The 22,713-nt window shown below is 32.6% G+C and overlaps 3 protein-coding genes and 2 non-coding genes across 6 annotated transcripts; 4 read left to right on the forward strand and 1 right to left on the reverse strand.

The window, feature by feature from the left end:
* The first annotated feature begins 837 nt into the window (after positions 1 to 837).
* LOC102585806 (cytochrome b561 domain-containing protein At4g18260-like) lies at positions 838 to 4,001 on the forward strand. The gene is made up of 4 exons (XM_006365486.2): positions 838 to 1,152; positions 1,650 to 1,814; positions 2,333 to 2,481; positions 3,505 to 4,001. The coding sequence occupies exons 1-4, from the start codon at positions 1,021 to 1,023 to the stop codon at positions 3,890 to 3,892; spliced, it is 834 nt and encodes a 277-aa protein (XP_006365548.1). The 5' UTR covers positions 838 to 1,020; the 3' UTR covers positions 3,893 to 4,001.
* Positions 4,002 to 7,986: 3,985 nt separating this feature from the next.
* Positions 7,987 to 11,596, forward strand: LOC102586140 (urease accessory protein G-like). Its single transcript, NM_001287920.1, has 7 exons — positions 7,987 to 8,078; positions 8,164 to 8,352; positions 8,981 to 9,041; positions 9,582 to 9,783; positions 9,943 to 10,064; positions 10,170 to 10,274; positions 11,386 to 11,596. The coding sequence occupies exons 1-7, from the start codon at positions 7,987 to 7,989 to the stop codon at positions 11,467 to 11,469; spliced, it is 855 nt and encodes a 284-aa protein (NP_001274849.1). The 3' UTR covers positions 11,470 to 11,596.
* Positions 11,597 to 12,088: 492 nt separating this feature from the next.
* Positions 12,089 to 12,160, forward strand: TRNAT-UGU (transfer RNA threonine (anticodon UGU)). The gene has a single exon. It is a non-coding gene; the product is annotated as a tRNA-Thr (tRNA).
* A 3,276-nt stretch (positions 12,161 to 15,436) lies between these two features.
* LOC102586469 (uncharacterized protein At4g18257) lies at positions 15,437 to 19,302 on the forward strand. Of its 2 annotated transcripts, none has more exons than XM_006365489.2 (4): positions 15,437 to 15,902; positions 16,755 to 17,057; positions 17,753 to 17,919; positions 17,995 to 18,465. In XM_006365489.2, the coding sequence occupies exons 1-3, from the start codon at positions 15,592 to 15,594 to the stop codon at positions 17,907 to 17,909; spliced, it is 771 nt and encodes a 256-aa protein (XP_006365551.1). In that variant the 5' UTR covers positions 15,437 to 15,591; the 3' UTR covers positions 17,910 to 17,919; positions 17,995 to 18,465. The 2 variants fall into 2 exon arrangements, with proteins under 2 accessions (XP_006365551.1, XP_006365550.1); XM_006365488.2 differs by lacking the exon at positions 17,995 to 18,465 and adding an exon at positions 18,947 to 19,302 and having other exon boundaries at positions 15,439 to 15,902.
* A 108-nt stretch (positions 19,303 to 19,410) lies between these two features.
* Positions 19,411 to 19,483, reverse strand: TRNAR-ACG (transfer RNA arginine (anticodon ACG)). The gene has a single exon. It is a non-coding gene; the product is annotated as a tRNA-Arg (tRNA).
* Between the last annotated feature and the right edge of the window lie 3,230 nt (positions 19,484 to 22,713).

A 22,713-nucleotide genomic window follows, 5' to 3' on the forward strand; every position in this document is an offset into this window, starting at 1 on the left:
GTACTAAAACTTGACATTAACTGGCATAAAAAAAAACTTGTTAATCAAGCTTTGGTTGAATCTAGTAGTAGCAATGCTCATATGTTTTTGTGAAGAAATCATATGTTTGGTGTTTGTTCAATTTTTGGTTAGAAAAGTGATATCTCCCATTTATCCAAATGATTGAAACTTGTGGTGTTATTCTTAACTGTACATTTAAAAATTCTTTTCTAGCTATAATTGTGTCTCTATCAACCCCTTGAATTTTGAGAAGGGGATATATTAACCTTGTGACTAATCATGGAATGCTAACTTATTATCAACTTCAATTATAAATGAGCTTGTTCACATTGTCGGTCTCAAGTCCAGATAAAGGAGGAGGGTTACGGTAGGCTGACAACTAATATAAAACTTGTCAATTCATGATGGATCCTCATAAATGATTATATGAAATGCATTTAAATGAAGTGTAAGGATTCATATAGCCAACCCGAACTTGTTTGGAACTGAAGCCGTAGTTATTGTTATCTAGTGTAGTAACTTTCAGTATATGAAAAGTAAAGGTTACTACTATTATATATAGCTAGCAATTTTGCACAAGAGATGAAGAAATGGACACTTGGTCTTTTTGTTAAATGATCTAAGAGTACCTTTTTTATACAAGAAGCAAAAGATACATCCTAGTAGAGCTAATAAAAATTAAAAATATGTCTTTAGTCTAATCTAGATAACATGCTCATCATTATAACTAAGATTAAATAAAGTCAATATGGTTATCCTTGTTTGTCATTAGAAATATCATAATATTAAAAAAAAGCTATAAAAGCTAAGAATGTTATAAAGTGAAAAAACTTTAAAAGTAGTCCTTTAATTCCTTGCATGGTTTTAAAAGTCTATATCCCACTACAATAAATAATTTGTCATCTTGAGTTTCCTCTTCCATCAAATTACCCAACTTTCCTAAAAAATCAGATTTCTTCAGTACTAAATTTGCTGCCTTTTTAAAGCTGCTGAACTTCTTGTTCTCTGAATGAATCAAGAATGAGGAAATATTGGATGTCAATTACTTCTGTTTTTGCTTTTTTTGTATTTCTACATTTCATTGTTTGTTTATCCAATGAAGACATCCAACTCAACAGTCAGTTGATTAGCATCAACCAACATGTTCCTAAGGTATGACCCCCCCCCCCCCCCCCCCCCCCCCCCCCCCCCCCCCCCCCCCCCCCCCCCCCCCCCCCCCCCCCCCCCCCCCCCCCCCCCCCCCCCCCCCCCCCCCCCCCCCCCCCCCCCCCCCCCCCCCCCCCCCCCCCCCCCCCCCCCCCCCCCCCCCCCCCCCCCCCCCCCCCCCCCCCCCCCCCCCCCCCCCCCCCCCCCCCCCCCCCCCCCCCCCCCCCCCCCCCCCCCCCCCCCCCCCCCCCCCCCCCCCCCCCCCCCCCCCCCCCCCCCCCCCCCCCCCCCCCCCCCCCCCCCCCCCCCCCCCCCCCCCCCCCCCCCCCCCCCCCCCCCCCCCCCCCCCCCCCCCCCCCCCCCCCCCATTGTTGTGTTTACATAGGCGGCGGATTCAGGATTTAAATCTAACGAGTTTTAAGATCTTTCACTTTCCCTTCCTTGCTATTTTTTTTTCAATGAAGGAATGAGAATTTGACAAGTAATGAAAAGTATTTGTACAGGTGAATTCTCACAGGATATTTGATATTGAAATTCATGGAATATTATTATGGGCTTCAATGGGATTCTTGATGCCTGCTGGAATACTCACAATAAGACTCTCCAACACAGAAGAGTGTAGCACAATAAAACTCAAAATTCTCTTTTATCTTCATGTAACTCTTCAGGTAATTAATACTTCATCTGTTTCAATTTGTTTGTCTAGTTTCGACTTGACACGGAGTTAAAACATGACACATGTCACAAAAGGAAAGAGACATTCTTTTCGAAATAGACTAAAAAAGGAAAGTAAGATAAATAAATTGAAACGGATGGATATTTAATTTCAAATTCTGATTTTTTTTTTAAATTGTTGTAAAAAAAACTTTTTTGACATCTCTTTGATGAATGATAGATGTTTCTTTTGTGCCATGACAAGTAATGATCTTTACTTTGTTCTGCTACTTAATTATCATAGGTGCACTTTAATCATAGTAAGGATTAAAAAGTTCAAAATTCATTTATGTGAGCCCACAGTTTGGTGGGAGTATAAGTAAAAACATATTTGACTATGATTATGTCCATTGTATGTGGCAAAAATGAGGATTAATTTAACTAATAGAAAATAAAAAAATTATGTTATTTCTTTTGTTTCTGGCTGTAATAATTGATCCTATTTTTTTCTTTCTATTTTCTAATTGAAAAGGTGCTCTCTGTGGTGTTGGCTACTGCTGGAGCTGTGCTATCAATAAAGAGCTTTGAAAATTTGTTCAACAACAATCACCAAAGAATAGGCTTAGCACTTTATATTGCCATATATGTCCAATTTTTTATGGGATTTCGAAGACCTAAGAGGTAACTAATTTTCCTTTATTTTCAACACAATTAATAGATATAGTGATACTTAGCCTAGGTTATAATATAAAATATATGTAGGAAAAGCAGCACCTTGGCTTTCTAAAAGAAAATTAATCTACATACATGGTCTTACGACTTTGTAAAGATTTGTGTTTTTTATAAACAGTCGCCTAGGGTTGGTCATTGTGACCCCTCTCCCGAGGCTATTTAGTTGAGTTACTTAGAGAGAGTTGTTTTAAACCCTTAGATATCCTCTACCTACTCAATTGTGTATTTTTCGGGTACAAATACTCTCTTGCTCAAAACCGTTTCGAGTTTTTCTATGAGTTACTTTTGTAGCCCATGGTATTTCCTTAGATTTCTTGTTTGTCGTTTTGTACCTAAACTTTTCTTTATAAAGATGGTGTTATAGTTATTTTGCACGAAAATCAACTATACTATTCAGTATTTGTTATTTTTCATTAATTCAAGTATTAAGTAGCTTTATTCACCAACTTATGGATGCAAACAAATTATCTAGAGCAGAGGCGGAGCTAGGTGGGGTTCATGGGTTCGGACGAACCCACTAGCTTTTTCGTAGATCCTATATTTGTATTTAAAAACTAAATAAATATATGTATATTAACATGCGAACCCCCAAACAAATTTGATTTAGAACCCCCAAACTCCTAACTTTGGCTCCGCCTCTGAATTCTAGAGTACGTTTTCTATCTTTATTAGAATTTGAACGTTGATCTTTTTAACAATTTTCACCAATTTCATTGACACTATATCACACCTTTGAGCCTTTTGTACATACACTTATAATTACAAGCATAATGTCAATATGAGTAATGCACATCTAGGTGCTTCTATGGTTCCACTAAACCATAGTTTTCAACTAGAATTATGTGTACATATACCAAAAAAATATAATTAGATCAAGCTCTTTCTGAATCAACTAATTCTAAATCTTGAATTCGTCTCGATAGACACATCTCTATGGGATTTAACTGAAGACTAACTTATTTTGGACTACAGGGGAAGTAAAGGAAGAAGTGTATGGTACTTTTTCCATTGGCTACTTGGAACAACAATATGCTTGGCAGGAATTATCAACACTTACACAGGCTTAAATGCTTACAATCAAAGAACATCTAAGCCAATAAGCCTTTGGACAATAATTTTTACAGCTCAAATATCATTCATGGGACTTTTCTATCTTTTCCAAGACAAATGGGAATATATACAAAAGCAAGGGATCATTCTTGACAATAATGAAACTACAACACCTCAAGTGGAAATAGTTGTTCCTCAAAATGATGAACAGAAGATGATAATGAGAACTGAGTCAGGAAGGAAAAGCAATGCACTTGGGACTTTCTTTTCTAGAAATAATGTCTTAAACAAATTATTCCAACAAACTTGAAATGTTTTCATGTTTTTTTGGAAACTATTAGTTTCTGGGTACGTGCGTTGCATGTGTATTTTGTATGAAAATCAATAATAAAAAAAATCAAAATCATATAATAAATTATTGGGTGGACATGCATGTTTGTTATAAGTGTTTTTCAATATTTCTAACATTTTGTCCAGTAGAAAAGTCTCAAAATAGGCATGGTCAAATTAAGCTTAGCCGTCTATAAGCAATTAAGTATACATATTGTCAGCAACAACTAAAAAATACATAAAATTTTGGTCAATCAAAAGGTGATTAGATATCAACATTTGCAAAATATTTAAGCACCGCAAGTTAAAGAACTATGTGTTTACATTTTACTACAACAAGTACCTATATATCATATATTACTATAAGTGGGAACAAAAAAAGTTAAAAGTTGAATTACGATTTTATCCCTATTATAAATTAAAATATTATAAAACATTTAATTATTTAATTTAAATATTAAATTGTATCATTTTAATTAATATGTTAATGACTTTTGCACTTCCTTAGATTAATTCCTAATTAAAATATCTAATTTAATACATATTTATCATCTATAATCTATATGTATATAATAATAAATTAATAATAATAATCCAAAAATCTCTTCATAAAATGTATAATTAATTAAATATTAAATTATTAAACAATAAACTGACCGTAGTATACTAATTAATACTAATGATATTATCATCATATGAAAAGACAATGTGGTCATTGTAATTACTACCGGTTTAAAACTAAAAGAAGAGGAAGGGTTGATATTAATTTATTCATTAATTCATTCATATGATAATATCATTCATTTTTGGTCTTTTCAAATTCCTTGGATTAATGGTGGAAAAATATTCTCTTTATAGAATTTATATAAAAAGGCCTAAGTTCTTGACATTACTATTAATGTTATATTCATTGATGATTCTCACTAGACTTTAGCCTTTTTCATATTTTTTGTAAGCTGTGCACTATATTTTTTTTTCATGAAGCAATCATTGCTCTTTTGATTTGGTTTACTTGGTCACCCAGCAACATTTGCAGCATATAGGTAAGGATCATACTTCATTTATCTAGAGATCATATGAAAAATATTTATGTCACTACTTTTGTTTATTGAATTGGATGAACATATTTCAAAACTTTTTATTGCTGTTTTTTTTCTTACTCGACGAAAATGTTAAAATTCAGTGGCTATGACTTTTTGAATTACTATAAGTTGCATCTACTATCTTTAAGTTATAATTTATTATACAGTCTACCTACTAACTATATTTAGATGCTCAAATTTACAAGTTTGGACAATCATTTTCCATATATGCAATAATCAAGTCATTCAAATAGGTTCATTGTCAATCAATTTCAATTTGCACTTTAAATGGCTTTACTAAATTCTACAAATATTTATAACACCTTAAATCTCTTCAATCACCCCACATTTGTTGTATTATTTCAACCATATCAAATCATATATATGCTCTTAAATTTGGCAATTTAAGGTTGAGTGAGTTCAAGGCACAAGAAGTGTACTTTGAACTATAGAACAAAAGACGTTGGCAAAAGATGGCATGGAGATGGTTTATTTCCGATATTATATTACACTGCATAAGGCACAATTTTCACTAATTTCTATTATTATTTTTGCAGGAATTAACTCAACAAGTCAGTAACGTTCTATAGGTTTTAACCTTTGGTCAGTAATACCCCTATTTGAAGTGAGAAAAATAGACGTACACTATATGCTTCTTCCTTTGTAAGAATTCACCGCTTAGTGTATTATTAATCTTTTTTTTCAATAAAAATACACTAATTTATGTTAGTTTCTTCACTTACATTATCTATCATAATCTTCCTTTGAGAAGTCTATGGATTTTGAGATGCAACAACAAACTAAAAGATAAAAAAACATGGATCCAAAAATGGTAGATGGATTGCATGGGGAAGAAGAAGTCGAGATGGTGATATCTAGGTGCACTTGAATTTGAGAAGGCTTGATTTGAAATATTTATTTTTTATATGGTGTTTCATGCTCACACAAAATACATTGATGTTGACTTATTGTCATATTATATTTTATAATACAATATACATATTATTCAACTAATATTTTCTACCAAATTTCCAATTTAAATGACTCATATAAGTAAATCAAATAAAGGGTACTTATACATGCACTTATGATTTATATATATTAAATTAATTCTCTTAAGTTGATACAACTTCAACAAACACTACTTTCATCTGACAATAACTACTTGATGGGCCTGAAGTATTTGTAACCATTAGTGGTGTTGCTCATATCCACACTATTTGTCGTTGAAATATCATTTAAGTCGAATATTTGATAGAGTAAAAGCACTATACAAGAACATGTTATACAATTTGTTGATTGTATACAACTGCTAACTATAGTAGTAGTTATCAAAGTAATAGAAAACAATGCTGAAGGAGCTTTCTTTCTTTCTTAAAACTAAGGGGATCATTTCAACTTCATTTGATATTAACTTTTGGTGTGATGTACTTTGTGATGATAGTGAATATCGATTGAACTATTCATCAATTGAGCATGTATCCTTCACTTTCAGTTTTGGTGTTATTTCTAATGTTTTAAGAAGTTTAAACTATTAGCATCGAATACACGTGCAACGCACGTGCTCAAAACTAGTATATATATATATATCAAGAAAAATTGAACAAAAAATTATTCCGATATATTTTGCTAGCAAACAACTGCAATTTCAATATATTAAAAGTATAAAATTTATAAAGCATAGTTTCTTTTCTATGGAATTATCATAGCAATTAACTATCATGTTTAGTTTTTCAGAACACTTGTAATAGATGATAATAAAATAATTTCAGTTGCAATGCTTAGGTTCAAAGAGAGTTGATCATCATTCAACATCAAACCACATATGTACAATATTCATTTCTTTACGTGTGATTATACGGTTCAAGTTATTTCTTGCCTCTATTAAAAAAAGAGAGAAGATTATCATTCAAATGAAATTAGCAAATCAAACGGAAAAATCTATTTAATTTTTTTTAGAAGATATGATATGATATTGTATGTACTAGAGTATTGGTGTATTTTTATTTGAGACACCAATTATCATACCATGAAATGTGATTTTTAGGTAGTTTTTATGATGTATTCTTGTACATAGATAATAGATTAGGGTATTTATCATGTTTGTATTGTGTGACGATATACTAATCGATGAATAATTTAAATAATGTTATATTTTCAAGATAAATTTGTGAACTATAACTTGCTAGAATAACTACTCAAGGGGAAGAAAAATATGTCATGCATTGAGGATAATATGCACAAGGTTAAAACTCCAAAGGCTCATTTAGAATTCTATTTTTTTTGGAAAATGTAGTCTTTTAAAAGAATTACTCCAAAAAGACTCCACAGCCTTGAGAATATATAGCTTATCATCACATGGTCCTTTATTTTTAGTGCTAAGTTTATTTTTGTTCTTCAAGTATAATTTTGCTAAAAAAGTGTACACTTTTGATCATGTTCACCATTCAATGTCAAATGGACTTCGTTTAATAACATGCTCTCTTCTTGGAAAATGTCCATCATTCAACTTTAAATTACTTCTTCCGTTTCAATTTATTTTTTTAATTTTGACTTGATACAAAATATCAAAAAAATAAAATTTTGAATCTTGTAGTCTTAAATTAAAGATATGTAGAATGTATCAAAATATCTTTTAATCTTATAATCTTAAGCATATCATGTAAAAAATTAAAATTTAAAAAAATAAAACATCATAGAGTAACATTGTTTCTCGTGTTAATAACTTGCTCTGCTCTTATAAACCGTCTATCTCCCATAAATATAAAGAACCAATTTTGCTCACAACCACATTTGAAGGACAAGATTAAACTAACTACTTAAATATAAAGGACCACCATTCGAAATTTTCTCTTTTCACCAACTATTCCCAATAAAGAAAGAATAATTTAAGGAATATTTTAATCAAAGGGCAGATTCGGAATCTTTTATCTCCCCTGTTCTTGAGATACCCTCTGTGACTGTGAGAATCTCCACTCTCCCAACACCTCAAATGGCTTCTCCAGATCACCATATGCATGACCATGACCATGACCATGACCATGACCATGATCACCACCATCATAATCATGACCATACCCATGAGTACAAACTTGCTCTGTCATTTTTTTAATTTTTTTTTTTTGGGGGTTGATTCTTGATTAATTAGTTGACTTAATTTATGAATCAGGGACACAAAAGCAACATCATGGGTAGGAGCAGATGGGAAAGTATACCATAGTCATGATGGGTTGGCTCCTCACTCTCATGAACCTATTTATTCACCTGGCTACTTTAGCAGAAGGGCACCTCCACTTATTGACAGGAATTTCAGTGAAAGAGCCTTTACTATTGGAATTGGCGGCCCTGTTGGCACTGGGTATATCTTCTTTTCCCTCAATTTTTCTTGCATTTATGTCTTGGGATGTGTGTTCAAGTAAAAGGGTTTTCAGTATTTGAGAAGAAAAATGCAATCTTTGAGAAATGAGAGCAGAAGGGGGAGGATGATATTTAGTAGCTTTTGGTATCTGTTATAAGTAGGATTTTCTTTCAGCTGCAGCAACCCAAGTAAAAAACCAAAGGGGCCATTTTTATAGATAAAAATTGGATCTTTAGAACTCTGCATATAGGAACACAATTGTTCCATTAGACACATATCTTACTGTGTGAATGTGTGTATGAGTGTGCAAGAGCATTTTCCTTTTCAGTTCGAGGTTCATAATGTACTGGAGTGAATTGATTTTTACTGTATAGTATTAGTTTTTGCCTTTCCGAGGGTCTTTCGGAAACCGTCTTTACCTCTACGAGATAGTGGTAAGGTCTGAGTGCACTCTACCCTCCCCAGACCCCACTTGGTGGGACTTCGTTGGGTATGTTATTGTTGTTGTAGTATTAGTTTTTGCTTTTGCTTTTCCTCCTCACTTACTGTCTATCTTGTGTAATTAGCTTGTAAAATTTTGGTTGAACGTGTTGAGATTTTGAGGTACTAACTGTTCTTTTATATGCAGGAAAACAGCTCTAATGCTGGCATTATGTAAAGTCTTGAGGGAAAAATACAGTCTTGCAGCAGTATGTACCACCAAATGATTTCTTTCTTTTGCCATTATGACATAATTGCTTCATGAATAAGTTTAGTCTGCACAATTGTTTGGAACTTGCGGATTCCCTTTTGTGGTTTGAAGAACGAAGCTCAAGTTTATTGGTAGTTTTCATATCTTTCTCTGCCTCATCATTAGAAATTCTAGATAAAGATGGGGTTACGTGCAATTTGCCGTTTGATTGAGTCATTCAAGAGGAATAACAACATTCTTTATTCACAATTGCCTTCGAAGATTATCTCATAGGTCATGTTCTTGTTTTTCAATCATTAAGAACTCCTTCCTACACATCACATATTGGCATCTGCCAAAACTTCAAACCAAAGTTTTGGGAGTTTACTTGACGTTTGTTAGTTTGGAAGGAAATAAGTTATGTGCAAGCATGCATTTGGTGTTTAAGAATTCCGATGCTCTTTCATCACTTTCCAAATCTATGATCATGAAGTCTTCACTTTTTTGTTCTAAGATGTAGAATGAATTGTTGTCCATGCTAAGATGCATTTCTTTGTAGGTAACAAATGATATATTCACGAAAGAAGATGGAGAGTTCTTAATAAAACATGGTGCATTGCCGGAGGAAAGGATTCGAGCTGTGGAGACAGGAGGATGCCCACATGCTGCTATTAGGGAAGATATAAGCATTAACCTTGGACCTCTTGAGGAGCTTTCTAATTTGTACAAAGCAGATATACTACTCTGTGAATCTGGTGGAGGTAATTGGTCATAGAAACTGTTTGCAAACGCAAACTAATAAGGATATTTAAGTTTATATTTTCAGTAAGATAATGACAGTCTTACATCACAGTATGATCAGATATTAACCCGTTTCAATTTTGGTCTCTCGTCATTTAATAAAATTTCCTTCATTGCAGACAACCTAGCTGCCAACTTCAGTAGGGAACTTGCTGACTACATAATCTACATAATAGATGTATCAGCTGGTGACAAAATTCCTCGAAAAGGAGGTCCCGGAATTACACAAGCAGATCTCCTTGTATGCTTCTCATTTTACACATTTTGACTTCCAAAATTTATCTAGTGTAAACTTCTGTATGCACATGATCAAATTATTATATAATTGTTTGTTCTTAAATTTTAGGTGATAAATAAGACCGACTTGGCAGCAGCTGTGGGAGCAGATTTGTCCGTCATGGAGCGTGATGCACTTCGGATGCGGGATGGTGGCCCTTTTGTTTTTGCTCAGGTTCATTAATTTTCTCGTCTCTATTCATTTTTGTTTTTTGTAATTTTATTAGTATGAATGACTCTCAATCAATTCACCACTGTTCAAGCTTTACCTATTTGAAAGATCAGCTTATAACTCTCCAGTATTTGAAGAGTAAACAATGATGTGCATATACAAAATGTCCTTTGTGTTTTTTGTGAATTCTTGAAATGTAAAAAGTTTGTCCGAAAATAACTACCTTTGTTCTACCTTCTGTCTGTATAGCTTGTCCGGGAAACATTAACCTTTTTTCCATATATAAATAGACTTTCTATCTCCAAAAATTCAAAATCAACTCGTAGTAATATCATTTGCATTGTTTACATTTGATTTGACTTCAGTATATACTCTTTTCATATTAAATATACTTAAGCACACCAATACATTTTGAAACTGATCCTGAATTTACATGCTATTCAAAATAGCTTGGTCACTGTGGGGATTGATGATTTGAGAGAATATAGTAATGGCGGTGTAAAAAGTCGTATTGGCTTTGCGTTTGCAATATGAATCTTTTCCCTGGCTATGTAGAATTCCATGTTACATTTGCTTTCCTAAATTGTGACTACACAATGACACAAGTCAACAGTGAAAGAAATTGTTTTCATGTCAGACATACATCCTTTGTTCTCTTTTAGTTTCTCGTGATTCTTTGGGGCATTTCCCTCATCTTCTATTTGAAGTTGTTTGATGATGGTGGAGAAGCTTCTGAATCTTCGTTTATAAAGATGCGATCAAATATGCATGCTTTTAGTGACCAAATAACACAAATATTCTAGTTCAGATATATTTCTTTGATAACATTCCTTGATATACAAACTTCTTGACTGAAAACGAAAAGCTGAGAGGGGTACAGCAGAAGATTTGCCTACTATTAAGAACTAGTACTAGAGAAAAGAATGAGATTTCATTTGTGAGAACGAAATTTTCTTGGGCAAATGTGCGATTTAAAAGCAGGCACGTTACAGTATTGGAAGCTGGTTTGTTTGTTGAAACTATACATTGCGTAGCTACACCACTGGAAAATGTCACAGGGTCATTTTCATCTATTGATTCCTAACGCGATATGAATGTGTTGATTCAACTGCAGGTGAAGCATGGGGTTGGTGTAGAGGACATAGTGAACCATATCTTACAAGCTTGGGAAGTTGCAACAGGCAATAAGAAGCGGTGAAATGTTAATCGAAAACTTTACTTGAACATTATGGATCTTTTGGCTTCTCCAATGCTATATAACATTCAATTTCCCTGTTTCTGGACTAATATAATCTGTCTACTTAATAATGCTTGTTATGTACAAGCACTAAGTATTTGTAAGTTTCTATATTTAATTTGGTTTGTTTGGTTATCATTAATCATATTTACTTCCTTTCGGAAACAACCCCTCTACCTCCACAAGGTAGGGTTAAGGTTTGCGTATACTCCACCTCCCCACACCCCGCTTCTGCTTGTGGTGTGTATGTCTTCTTCTTGTCACTTCAAGGTGGGTATTTCGCCTTTTGTCCAAACTCAATAATTTGTTGGTTGGTTGAGCTTTTAATGTAAGATTTAGACTATTTTCAATCGAAAACTATTCCAACAATGGTACTTCTAAAATACTTTTCAAATCTGTAACGTTTATTTACAAGAAAGGACGTATTCAGTTGGAGTAGTAATTCATTTCAAGAAGTCCTAATAGATAATCCTAAAAACAAAAAAGCTACATACTTAAAATGAAAGATTTAAAGTTTCTATTGCTTGGCTGATAAATAATAATTATGTAAATACATAAATGCAACAATCAAAATCATGAAGCCCCTATAGCTCAGTGGTAGAGCGCCAGTCTTGTAAACTGGAGGTCTGTAGTTCGATCCTGCATGGGGGCAAATTTTATTTTTAAAACACACACAATTTTTTGTTTTTGTTTTTGTATTGTCTTACCCCACCCGCATTGGAGCCCAACTATTTCAGATTCGCACCGTATAGGTTTCTATTTTGGGGAAATCGCTCCTTAAGGATTCTTTCATATTTAGGGCTCGAACCACATTTTTTTGTTTTTGTATTGTCTTACACCACCCATATTGGAGCCCGACTAATTCAGATTCGCACCGTATAGGTTTTCATTTTGGGGGAATCGCTCCTTACTAAGGATTCTTCCATATCCAGGGCTCGAACTTGAGACATCTGGTTAAGAGAGGAGTAGCCTCATTTGTTGCACCACATCCTTTAAAAAAAAAAATTATATAGTCAATAAAGCAAGAATTAAAGTAACAAAATAAACCCTGATAATATATAACAAAGTATTTTTTTGTTTGTTTAAATAGTAAAGAATTAGTTTTAAATATACATAATTAATAAATTTGTAATATATTTTGATAATTTTTGCATAACTAATATATGTTCAATAGGTAGCTAATATTAAGTTTAATGGCTTTTTAGTTGCTTCGTACAAAATTTAGCACATCAAGTAAAATGTCTGATTATCATTTTATATGATTTTACATAAATAAAATATGTATGAGTTAATTATATATTATCTTTTAAAAGTTATATGTTTTATACTGTGTAGATGATAGGATAATAATACAAAAAAATAGGCGAAATAAAAAAAATTATTTATTGATAATTAGGTCAAATATATCTTTAACATTACTAAAATAGATTAAATTTGCTTTTACATTTAAAAATCGAAAATTTCACATAGTTCAATTACAAATTTGACCCTTCTTCCTAATTATAAATTTTGAATTTTCTTTGCATTATCCTTTCTCTCTCTCAGTCACTATCTATACTGCCAACCACTCCTACTTTCTCCTTTGACCACTTATATGATTACTAGATAATGAAAGGCCCATTACAGCCCCAATATTACAGTTTTCTATAAATTTATAATAGAAATTTACTTAGTTTTCGGGGAAAGAAATTATTATGATATTTTCAAATAAACATGATAGGAAAGAACAATAAAATAAGTGATTTTTTAACATCATGTCAAACATATATATTTGAATTAAATAATTAAATTAATGATTTTTTTTCTATTTTTTATAAAAATTATTCAAGATAAAAGATTAAAATTATGAGTGTCAATTTATTAACAATTTTCATAAACTATATGAAGCAATAAAGTCTGATGATCCATCTATAGATTAATTTTGAATATACTTAAAATTTGTTTTATAGATGTTTAACAAACAAAAATAATGACCTACTTGATGAAAATTAGAATGAATTATTTCATTCTTTACAGAGTGATAAAAGATGAAAAAAAAGTTTTGACTTTATGTCTTGTCTTTATGTTCATTAAAATTAGGAGAACAATTTAGTGTAGTAGACAAATAATTTTTTTCTGAAGTAATTTTACTTGATGAATGAATATTTTATCTCAAATAAAGAGGATTTAAGAATATTAACAAAAGTTAACTTCAAAACAAAAAGCGCACATCCGATTGACCATTTAGGGAATTAGTTTGGGTTGACCATTTTTAGATAATTAATTTAGTTTTAAGGTCTATTTGTATATATTTTTTCAAAATTTAAATTAATTTTACTGTGGATCATTCTCACGAATATCCTTATTTGGGGTGGTTTAATTCTTGTTTCTCAATAGTTTATTTAAGTGAAAAGAGTCGTTGGTAAAACTTTTCTTAATATTAAATTATAGGAAGGTCTATGGATAGTTTTTTTTTTTTTTTGGTAAAAGTCTATGGATAGTTAATCTTAATGGATAATAGAAATTTTAACATTTATTTATTTTTATTGGTAAAATGAATAATATAGTTATAATATAATATGTATTGTTTTATTATTTGTATTAATTTAATGAACAGATTGCATATAGTTTCAAATTATGCAATTTTCCGTATTATAATTATGCATTTTTTATTGTCAATTTTTTCCTAGATTTTAATTTACTTCAATTAAATTATCTTTTTGATCACCAATAAGTTATATGATCAAAACATGATTAATGTATTAATTTGTATTTTTCGATTCTTATTAGAGACAAAAGAATAATAATATTAAGTGTTAATTGACAACTTGAAAAATAAAATAGGTGATACACTATAATAATTAAATTTTGATTTGATTAATCTTAAAGAGAAAAACATTCTATTGTCAATGAGATTCAAAGAATTATTTTTTTTTCAATTTTAATTAGGAGGATTTTAAAATTATACTTGAAGAATTATTATTTTAAAATTTAGTGAGCATTCTGAGTTTACTTCATTTGTACATTTTATTTATCATACTGATTTTTTTTTGAAACTTTAAAAACTTTTATTCAAAATTATTTTTATTTATTATTTAATTTTAATTTAATACTAATTTGTTTTTTATCATGTATTATTTTTTTTTAGCAAAATACATCAATTAGATTAGACTTTATTCTATTTTTAGGAAAGATAAAAAAAAATAAAAAATAAAAAGAATGGTCTTGATTGTACTCTACTTTTTACAAGAGATGGGTACCACTTTTTAGAGGTAATAGATTCTTCTAGTAAGTTGCCTATTTTTTGAGAAATTCAAGAACTCCTCTCGTACAACTGCTTTAAATTGAGATTTTTAGTAAATTGACGAAATTGCCCTTGGTCGTCCTCCTTTTCTATTATATAGAAATATACTTGCATAATAATGATAATATCTTATATTGCGTGTTCAAGTCATTTAGTACATTCCCTTCTGCTAGTGAATAAAGCGCTAAAGCAACAGAGTGAGAGAAAGAATAAGGAAAATCGAAGTAAAAATGATGGTATTGGTGATGGTGATAATGACAGGGAGAGAAAAACAGAAATAGAAAAGTTCTTCCAATTCAATTATTGCACAAGCAGAGAATTTTCAATCCAAATAAAAAAGCTAAGAAACTCAATAAACATTAAAAAGGAGGGGGAAATTATCAAAATTAAGAAGTTGAACTATGTTAAAGGTTCAAAATTTTCCTTTGTTTTTTAATCATGAGACATGTGACATTATCGAAGGCTAAGTTTTTACTTTTACAATAACGATATTCAACTTATTTCAGTAATAATGACGAAACATTTAAGCCCAACTATTAACGAAAAACAAATTTAATATTTCATTTCATATAGCTCATAGCCAAATTTGACCACTTGCCCATGGAATTTTTTTTAAGAGAAGAATATTTGTAAGTTTCTCAGAAAGCCCCTATAAAATGTCGTATTTCAAATAAAGTCTCCAAAATTTCCCAAATCCTCAATCCTAACCCAAACGACAGTGAGAAGAAGCGAAGGAACAACTCGAACCATAAAAAAAAACCAATACAGGTGTGTGTGAATTTGTGCAGAGCAAGAAATCAATGGCGGAAGGAGGGGAGAAGAAGGAGAAGAAGAGGGTTGTGGTGGAGTCGTTAGGATGGCTAACGGAATCCACCATCATGCCCAAAAAGATCCGACCAATTGAAGGCGTCGGTGCTTCTTCCATCCTTGAGCTTAAAGCCCAATTATACAAATCTCAAGAAGAGGCCAAACGCGTCGCCAAAGAGACCGTCCACCCTTCTGCTGCTGACCCCAATTATTCCCATCTAGAGATCCATCGTGCCAAGAAGAAGATAACTGCCAAGAACGTTTTTTCGTCTAAGAATCATGGGGTTGATGCCAGAGAGGCCAAGTATAGTTTCTGCTTCCCTTGCCCTATTTTTGCTATTTAATTATAGTATTCGTTTTCAATTTTTCGTGTTCAGGTTCTGGGGTTTCATAATTGAGGTTACAATCTATTTTGGTAAAGTAAGAATGTGTTAATGGTTGTTTGTTAATATCAAAGAGTGGATACTAGCATTCTCTAGCAATCGGATTCTGTGATAAACTAAGATTGGAATTTGGGCTTAGCAGGCTTACATATTGCAATTGTATATGTGATTAAGATTCTGGCTTTGATTGTAGGATTGGAATTGGGAAAGGATGGCGGTTAGTAAGTCATATACTAGAATTTTATAGTTTAATGCAATTGTGGAAATTAGGGCCAATTTTGATTCTTTGTACTGATTGATTATATCATGAGTGAATTTATCTTATTTTGGGATAATTTTCTGGAGTCCTGCATATGTTTAAGCAGTGGGTGGAGGACTGCTCTGGTAGCATATTGGTGTCTTATGAGGCCTGTGAGCCAGAAAACCTCCAAGGATATTGTCTGAACCACTAGAGTAATTGGTGCTCCAGCCCTTTACTGTAGAATCAAATCATGTTTGTATGTGCCAGCAGTCTCCCCGTCGCATATTGCTTTGTCTTTCCATATCAAGTTCCCTCTATACTTTGTATATTTTTTCACCTTTAGGCATGAATGGTGGAGAGTGTTTAATTAAATTAGAGAAGGCACAGCCTTGCAGGAAGAAGTTAGTTTTAATAGAGAAGCCGCAAGCGCGCAACCTTTAGGGATTTTAGGCATATGCCTGACTTTCTATGAGATGTTAATATTATGATTCCACGACAGTGTAATTCATGTCTGTTTTCTCCTTCAATTTAGGGACAAGCTTGAGATGAAAGCAATCAAGGACGGTTCTGTAAGCTATGCTGCCTTAGAACGAAAGGCTAAGTTATATGATAAGCTGGTGAGGGGTGAGCTTTCTGATGGGGAGGAGGAAGAGAAGTACTGTGTTGACTTCTTTCGGAAGGGCCAGGAGCAGGAAGACTCTGAGCAGCTTCAACGGCATGACATTTCTAACACAGAACCAAGAGATGAAGATGCCTCCCTACTATCAGACACAAAAGCTGCAGGACTTGGCCAAGCTGGCACATTCGACCGAAGTGAACATAAGCGCTTTGTAATGTATGTATTGCAAATTATACACCTTTTTGAGCTTAGATGTTTGTATGCTCAGTTGAGTAGAAAAAAAAATCTAGTTCCTGTGTTTTACACTACTTAAGATGTTTGCGAGACTTTGCAGTCACTCATAAGCCTGTCTGTTTCATTTTGTGCATAGCATTATTTGTTGCAAGTACTTTCTGCTTATATTATTTAATAGGTTTAGGAAAATAAAACATCTACTCAATTGTGATGGAAGAATTATGAACCAATCAATGATCAGAATGGTACTTGCTTATGTGCTCAAATGCAGAAAGGCTCCCATAAAAAACAGAGAAAAGAGAAACAGTTAACAATATTCATCAAAATAACATAAATTACAGGACTGGATTTTAAGGATGGGAGTTTGGGTGCCAAAACATCCTAGGTATCTTAGGTTTGTTCTTGATTGTCAGCTTTAAGGAAACCCCTCTCCTCCTTCCTCTTCTTGTCTTTTGTTTATTTTTCCATTCCTTTTCTTGGGTAGTTTGCTTCAGAAGTAACTTTCTTCCCGAGCAAAGAATTTGATCCCTAAACATAAGTTACAAGTGCAGAAAATTATCGTTAATTGTTTGCGAAGAAGTTCATTTACTGCTTTATCAGTCTGTTTTCTCTTACTATATTTAATTTGTTCACAACCTTTATCTACTTACATTTGCATTGCATGTTGCTGTTCTCAGGGAAATTCATAAAGAAGCAAGTCAAGCAAGGGAAAAAGCATCAGAACTCAAGCTACGTAGGCAAGAACAAGTTGCAACACGTCGAGAAAAACTAAAGCAGGCTTATCTCCGCAAGCAGATTGAGAAATTGAAGGCTTCCAAGACAGAGCAAACATAGACCAGAGGAGGTAAACTTCTAACTTCCTATAACAATAACGTTCTTCTTCAGCTTAGGCATCTGAAAGATTGTGAAATTGTTACAGCGTTCCTTAGACTTCATTGTGATTGGTGACACCATGCTATTTGGAAGAATTTCGTCATCTTTTACATTCTGGAGTATTGTGTGTACACCAAATTTTCACCCGAATATAAGCTTCAGGTTTATTGTAGTCTCCAAACAACGCCGGTAGACTAGCATGGGTGTTTTGGGCCTTAATGACCGTGTATTTGTTATTAGTCGAGAAAAAAATTGAAGTGGTATGCAGTCATATTGGCAATTAACTGAGTTTTCGGTGTTGATTTTTTGTTTGTGTTAATGAACTTACTTACAAGTTTTTGAACATATTTGACAATGTATTTTAATTTTTTTTCCCTATTGCATAGGGGAATGTAGTAGGAATTACCTTATGGAAAACTCTCGCTGATACTACTTGTACTAGACTATAAGCCTTGGTGTTCTGGCAATGCATTGAATTCTAGATTGTTGGAATATATGTCAAATATTTTTTAAGGCATGTTTGGAGTTGAGTTTTATAAAATGAGCAAATATTTGTTATGATTACCTTTTTGTATTATTCATGTAATCTACTATTGAGAAATTAGGAGTAAGGTATTGCAGATTCTAGATTAAGCTGCAGAAAGCTGGTTGTTTGGTAAGTCATGTTCTACCAAGAATACTCTTTTTGAGAAGTAAAGTGGTTTTATAAATGGGAAAAGGGTCAAAATACCCCTAAACTATTTGAAAAATACCAAGGACTTAACATGAACTCCCCGTAATCACACCCTTGTTGCTAGGGAGATCCATGTTATGCTGTCTTCTGTGTTATTTAGCTGCTGATATGTGTTTAAAAGATGGAAGAATTCAGCAGCCCTATTCACCTCCCAGTTAGAATTTCTTTTTAAGTTGATACTCCAAACGCCATTCACCTCCTGCAAAAGACTCTTACAGTGTTTGTAGCAACAATCACATTTGGACATCTTCAATTTGGCTGACAGGTGTTTTTGAGGCTGGAAGTTTGAATCTGCACTTCATTTGAACAAAGCCCTGAGGATAGCGAATCCAAGCATCAGCTTTGGTAACTTAATGGCGGGATGCATCTAGCACCTTGAATTTGTGGACTTTCTTAGAAGAAACCAAGTAGTTCAAGTTCCAGTGCAGCTTTATCAATGACTAGAAAGCTCAAATCGCTATAGAGAATGCTCCAATGTTAATTCAAATTGCAGACGATTTCTCTTGTTTCCTTTCATGTGTATCATGTAAAAGCGATTACTTTGTATACTTGGTGGAAAAGAAAATAGTGAATGTCTCGTCTTTTCAGTGAATAGAGAGAAATGAAAACTTTTCGTTATTACAGTGTTTAGACAATTCAACAGATATTACACTGTTGATGAGCAAAAGGATGAGATGTATAGAGTGAAAATGTTCTTCCTGTATGTGTAAGCAACAAAAATTAAAAATACGACTCCACTGGGGATCGAACCCAGAATCTCTGGTTTCGTAGACCAGCGCCTTATCCATTGGGCCATGGAGTCTTAGATGCTACAATAATTTACCTTCCGGTAATTATTTTAGTTCCCCTTGGGCTTTTAAAGTACTTATAATGCTATTTTCAAATAAGTAACATTATATAATATATGATATAAATATAATTAATAATAGGAAGAATTTTAAATTCTTAGTATAGATAGAAGTATGGATATATTCAACTTCGAGTGTATCCTACTTCTAACAATCAAAAAAATTGACATTAATTACATGTAATATTTAGAAAATTGCAAATTAAATTCTATTGCAACCGGAAACTTCCAGAAGATGAGTCGGTGTAAATATATAAGTTGGACCAAAGAAATTACAGCAGCTAGCATTCTGCAAAATCACTTTAACAATTCCAATTCATCTCCGGGATGCCTGAATCTCATTTACGCCGGCGGAGGTCACCGCCGGAGGAGCGGCTTAGAGAGATAGAAGTTCTCATATACTCAGCAGAAGGCCTGAAGAACGTGAAGCACTTGACCAGGATGAGAACCTACGCCGAGGTCTACGTGGAGAAGGACGTCCACGTGGCAAAAACCAAAGTAGCGGAGCACACCGGCGACGGGACCAATCCAATCTGGAACCAGGTAGTGAAGGTGAAATTCCACGAAAAGCTGCCGGAAAATGACATCATGGCGGCGTTAAACGTGGATATGTACGCTCACGGTCACATTCGAGAGAAACTGGTGGGGAGCGCTCGAGTTTTGCTCTCCGATGTGTTGAAGGATACAAAATCGTCGGAGTCGGAGATGCTGGAGAATAATCCGATCCAGTTTATGACAGTGTTAGTTTGGAGACCTTCTGGTAGGCCACAAGGTGTGCTCAACCTGTGGGTCCCACCTACGGGGAGGTTCCTGGTTCCGTTGAATTCGTTGTCGTTTAGTTTGAGGGGAAGAGACGGTGAAGAGGATCAGGTGGTAACGCTGGAAACGCCGGCAGCGGAGAGTAGAAGTGAGGTGTAAGGCTCTTGCAGCTCTGCATGGATGCCATTTGGATGTAATAAACTTGTTTTTATTTGTTAGTTAAAAATTGTAATTTTGACAAAGCACATATGCCCAATGCTAAAATTGACGCTCCATTCAAAATCTTATAAATTAGGAATAAAAAATAATTTTATATTAAGGTAATTTGTTTTTAGCCTAACTCACAATAATTTAATTTAACATCATCTTCAAGTTAGCTTAATATGTATGCCTTCGTTTCGTTTTAAAATAAGTGATATATTTTTAATTTAGCACACTCTTTAATAAGTTATTGACTTCTAGAATAAAGAGTGCTCTTCTAATAACTTACTCTAATCAAAAGAAAAAATATTGCGTTTTGGTTACAGAAACAAATGTGGATGATTCACAAGAAATTGGGAAAAAGGAAGTAATAATGAGAGGAATTTATTAGTGTTTGAATTGCAGATGTACTTATAAATGAGATGTGTGACAGTAGATTGGATTGAGGAGGTGTACAATTTACTTGTTTTGGTAAAGGCAAGAATTTAAACATCAGACTTCTACTCTTCTACATCAAGGAAGTCTAAGGAAAATAATCGAAAGATCATTTGATAGAATGTATCATAGAATTATTATATATATATGTATGTATTATTATGATATTACTTAAAATTTATTTAATTTGTTTGGTAATGCTCTATTCAGTATTATAGAAGGTATAAGTATAAGTAATATAATATTAACTAAGATACTAGCAATGCATGAATAAGTCTAGGTAAATACAGAACTATTCTTAATATATCAAACAAAATAATGAATATGAAATAATTTTAGAATAATTAATATAGTCTATGTAGGACAGTAATATTTACAGCTATTATATATAATCTCCTTTTACCAAAACCGAAGAGAAAAACATTCAAGAGGACAAATAAATATTATTTTTTACACTAGTTTCATTTTGAGATCCTACACATATTAAACAAAGACATATATATAGTGTGCAACAGTTTCACAGAAAATAGATATTTTCCTAATGACGACACTTGGTCAGTTGTAATTATATAATTATAAAAGAAAATAATTATATTCCAATTTAGTTTCTAATTTTAGAAATTGGAATCTCCACATGCTCATTTTTTTTGGTATAATATGTTTATTTCCTTATAATTTTTGTAACATGCTTATAATTTTCTATGCATATTGTAACCCCTGTTTTTTTTTATTACTCTCTGTGAATTGTGATATATGTTTTAATGTTATTATATGACACTTTTCTTTCATTTTGTTTTCCATAGAAGAAAATATTTTTCATTTTTCAAGAACTATCTAATCTTAGCTGCCATATAAATTCATTCTTTTATAAGGAGAGAGAAAATAAAAAGATAACTTTGCAGAATGCCTAGTATGTCAAATTATTCTTTGACTTTTTAAATTCAGAATCTAATCAAACATATACATACAAAACTAATATTGAATAGTTAGTTTATCCACTATGTTGCAATTGCATTCTTATTTCTTGATCCATGTCCTAGAAATATGATTGAACTTTATGACATTTTACAATTTAAATGGAAAAAAATAACCTTCTATGTATAAGAATAAAATTCTCACAAGAGATATAACATAAAACCAAAAAACTGTATAAATAGGCCATAAACCAATTTTACCCTGTTTTTGTAGTTGCTATAGTAGGCCATAAACCAAATTCAATTAAAATATATCTATAAGGGGAAAGTCTACAATTTACTCATTTATTATACAAAATACAAAATTTAAATAACAATTCGTTATATTTTGAGACATTTCATATTTTTGTAATTTTTAAATCATCACATATATTGACCGGAAATATTTCAAGAAAAATGTTCAAATTCAACCCTCTACTTTTGATTGTTTCTTAAAATTCCCCATGGTTAAACTTCAAGTAATTAGAGCTTATGTCGCTTATGTCAAGTAAGACTAATGATAAATATGTTACGCCCTCTGTTCATTTTTACTTGTCTACTATATTATTTTGAGATGTCCAATTTATAAAATTAATAAATAATTTATCATTTTGTGTCTATTTTATCCTTCTATTAAATATTAGTATTCATTATACAATGTGTAGATGACTATTATTTAATAGGAATTATTTAGTGCTTCTTAATTTCTGGTTCAAGTAGGACGACAACTATTATTAAACGGAGTGAAACCAAAAAATGAAAATATTGATTATAATAAATGATCAGTATCTTTGACCTTTTCCCATTGCAAAAAGAAAGCACGAGTGAACTCCAAAA

This window comes from Solanum tuberosum, unplaced genomic scaffold (genome assembly GCF_000226075.1).
Source record: "Solanum tuberosum cultivar DM 1-3 516 R44 unplaced genomic scaffold, SolTub_3.0 scf00552, whole genome shotgun sequence".
NCBI lineage: Eukaryota > Viridiplantae > Streptophyta > Magnoliopsida > Solanales > Solanaceae > Solanum > Solanum tuberosum.

Bases quoted from the DNA above. Each gene is read 5' to 3' on its own strand.
- LOC102585806 (XM_006365486.2), top strand. From the start codon at position 1,021: ATGAGGAAATATTGGATGTCAATTACTTCTGTTTTTGCTTTTTTTGTA. The intron at 1,815-2,332 runs GTAATTAATACT...CTAATTGAAAAG, and splicing joins ATCTTCATGTAACTCTTCAG to GTGCTCTCTGTGGTGTTGGC. The intron at 2,482-3,504 runs GTAACTAATTTT...TTTGGACTACAG, and splicing joins GGATTTCGAAGACCTAAGAG to GGGAAGTAAAGGAAGAAGTG.
- LOC102586140 (NM_001287920.1), top strand. From the start codon at position 7,987: ATGGCTTCTCCAGATCACCATATGCATGACCATGACCATGACCATGAC. The intron at 9,042-9,581 runs GTATGTACCACC...ATTTCTTTGTAG, and splicing joins AAAAATACAGTCTTGCAGCA to GTAACAAATGATATATTCAC. The intron at 10,275-11,385 runs GTTCATTAATTT...ATTCAACTGCAG, and splicing joins GCCCTTTTGTTTTTGCTCAG to GTGAAGCATGGGGTTGGTGT.
- LOC102586469 (XM_006365489.2), top strand. From the start codon at position 15,592: ATGGCGGAAGGAGGGGAGAAGAAGGAGAAGAAGAGGGTTGTGGTGGAG. The intron at 15,903-16,754 runs GTATAGTTTCTG...CCTTCAATTTAG, and splicing joins GTTGATGCCAGAGAGGCCAA to GGACAAGCTTGAGATGAAAG. The intron at 17,058-17,752 runs GTATGTATTGCA...TGCTGTTCTCAG, and splicing joins GAACATAAGCGCTTTGTAAT to GGAAATTCATAAAGAAGCAA.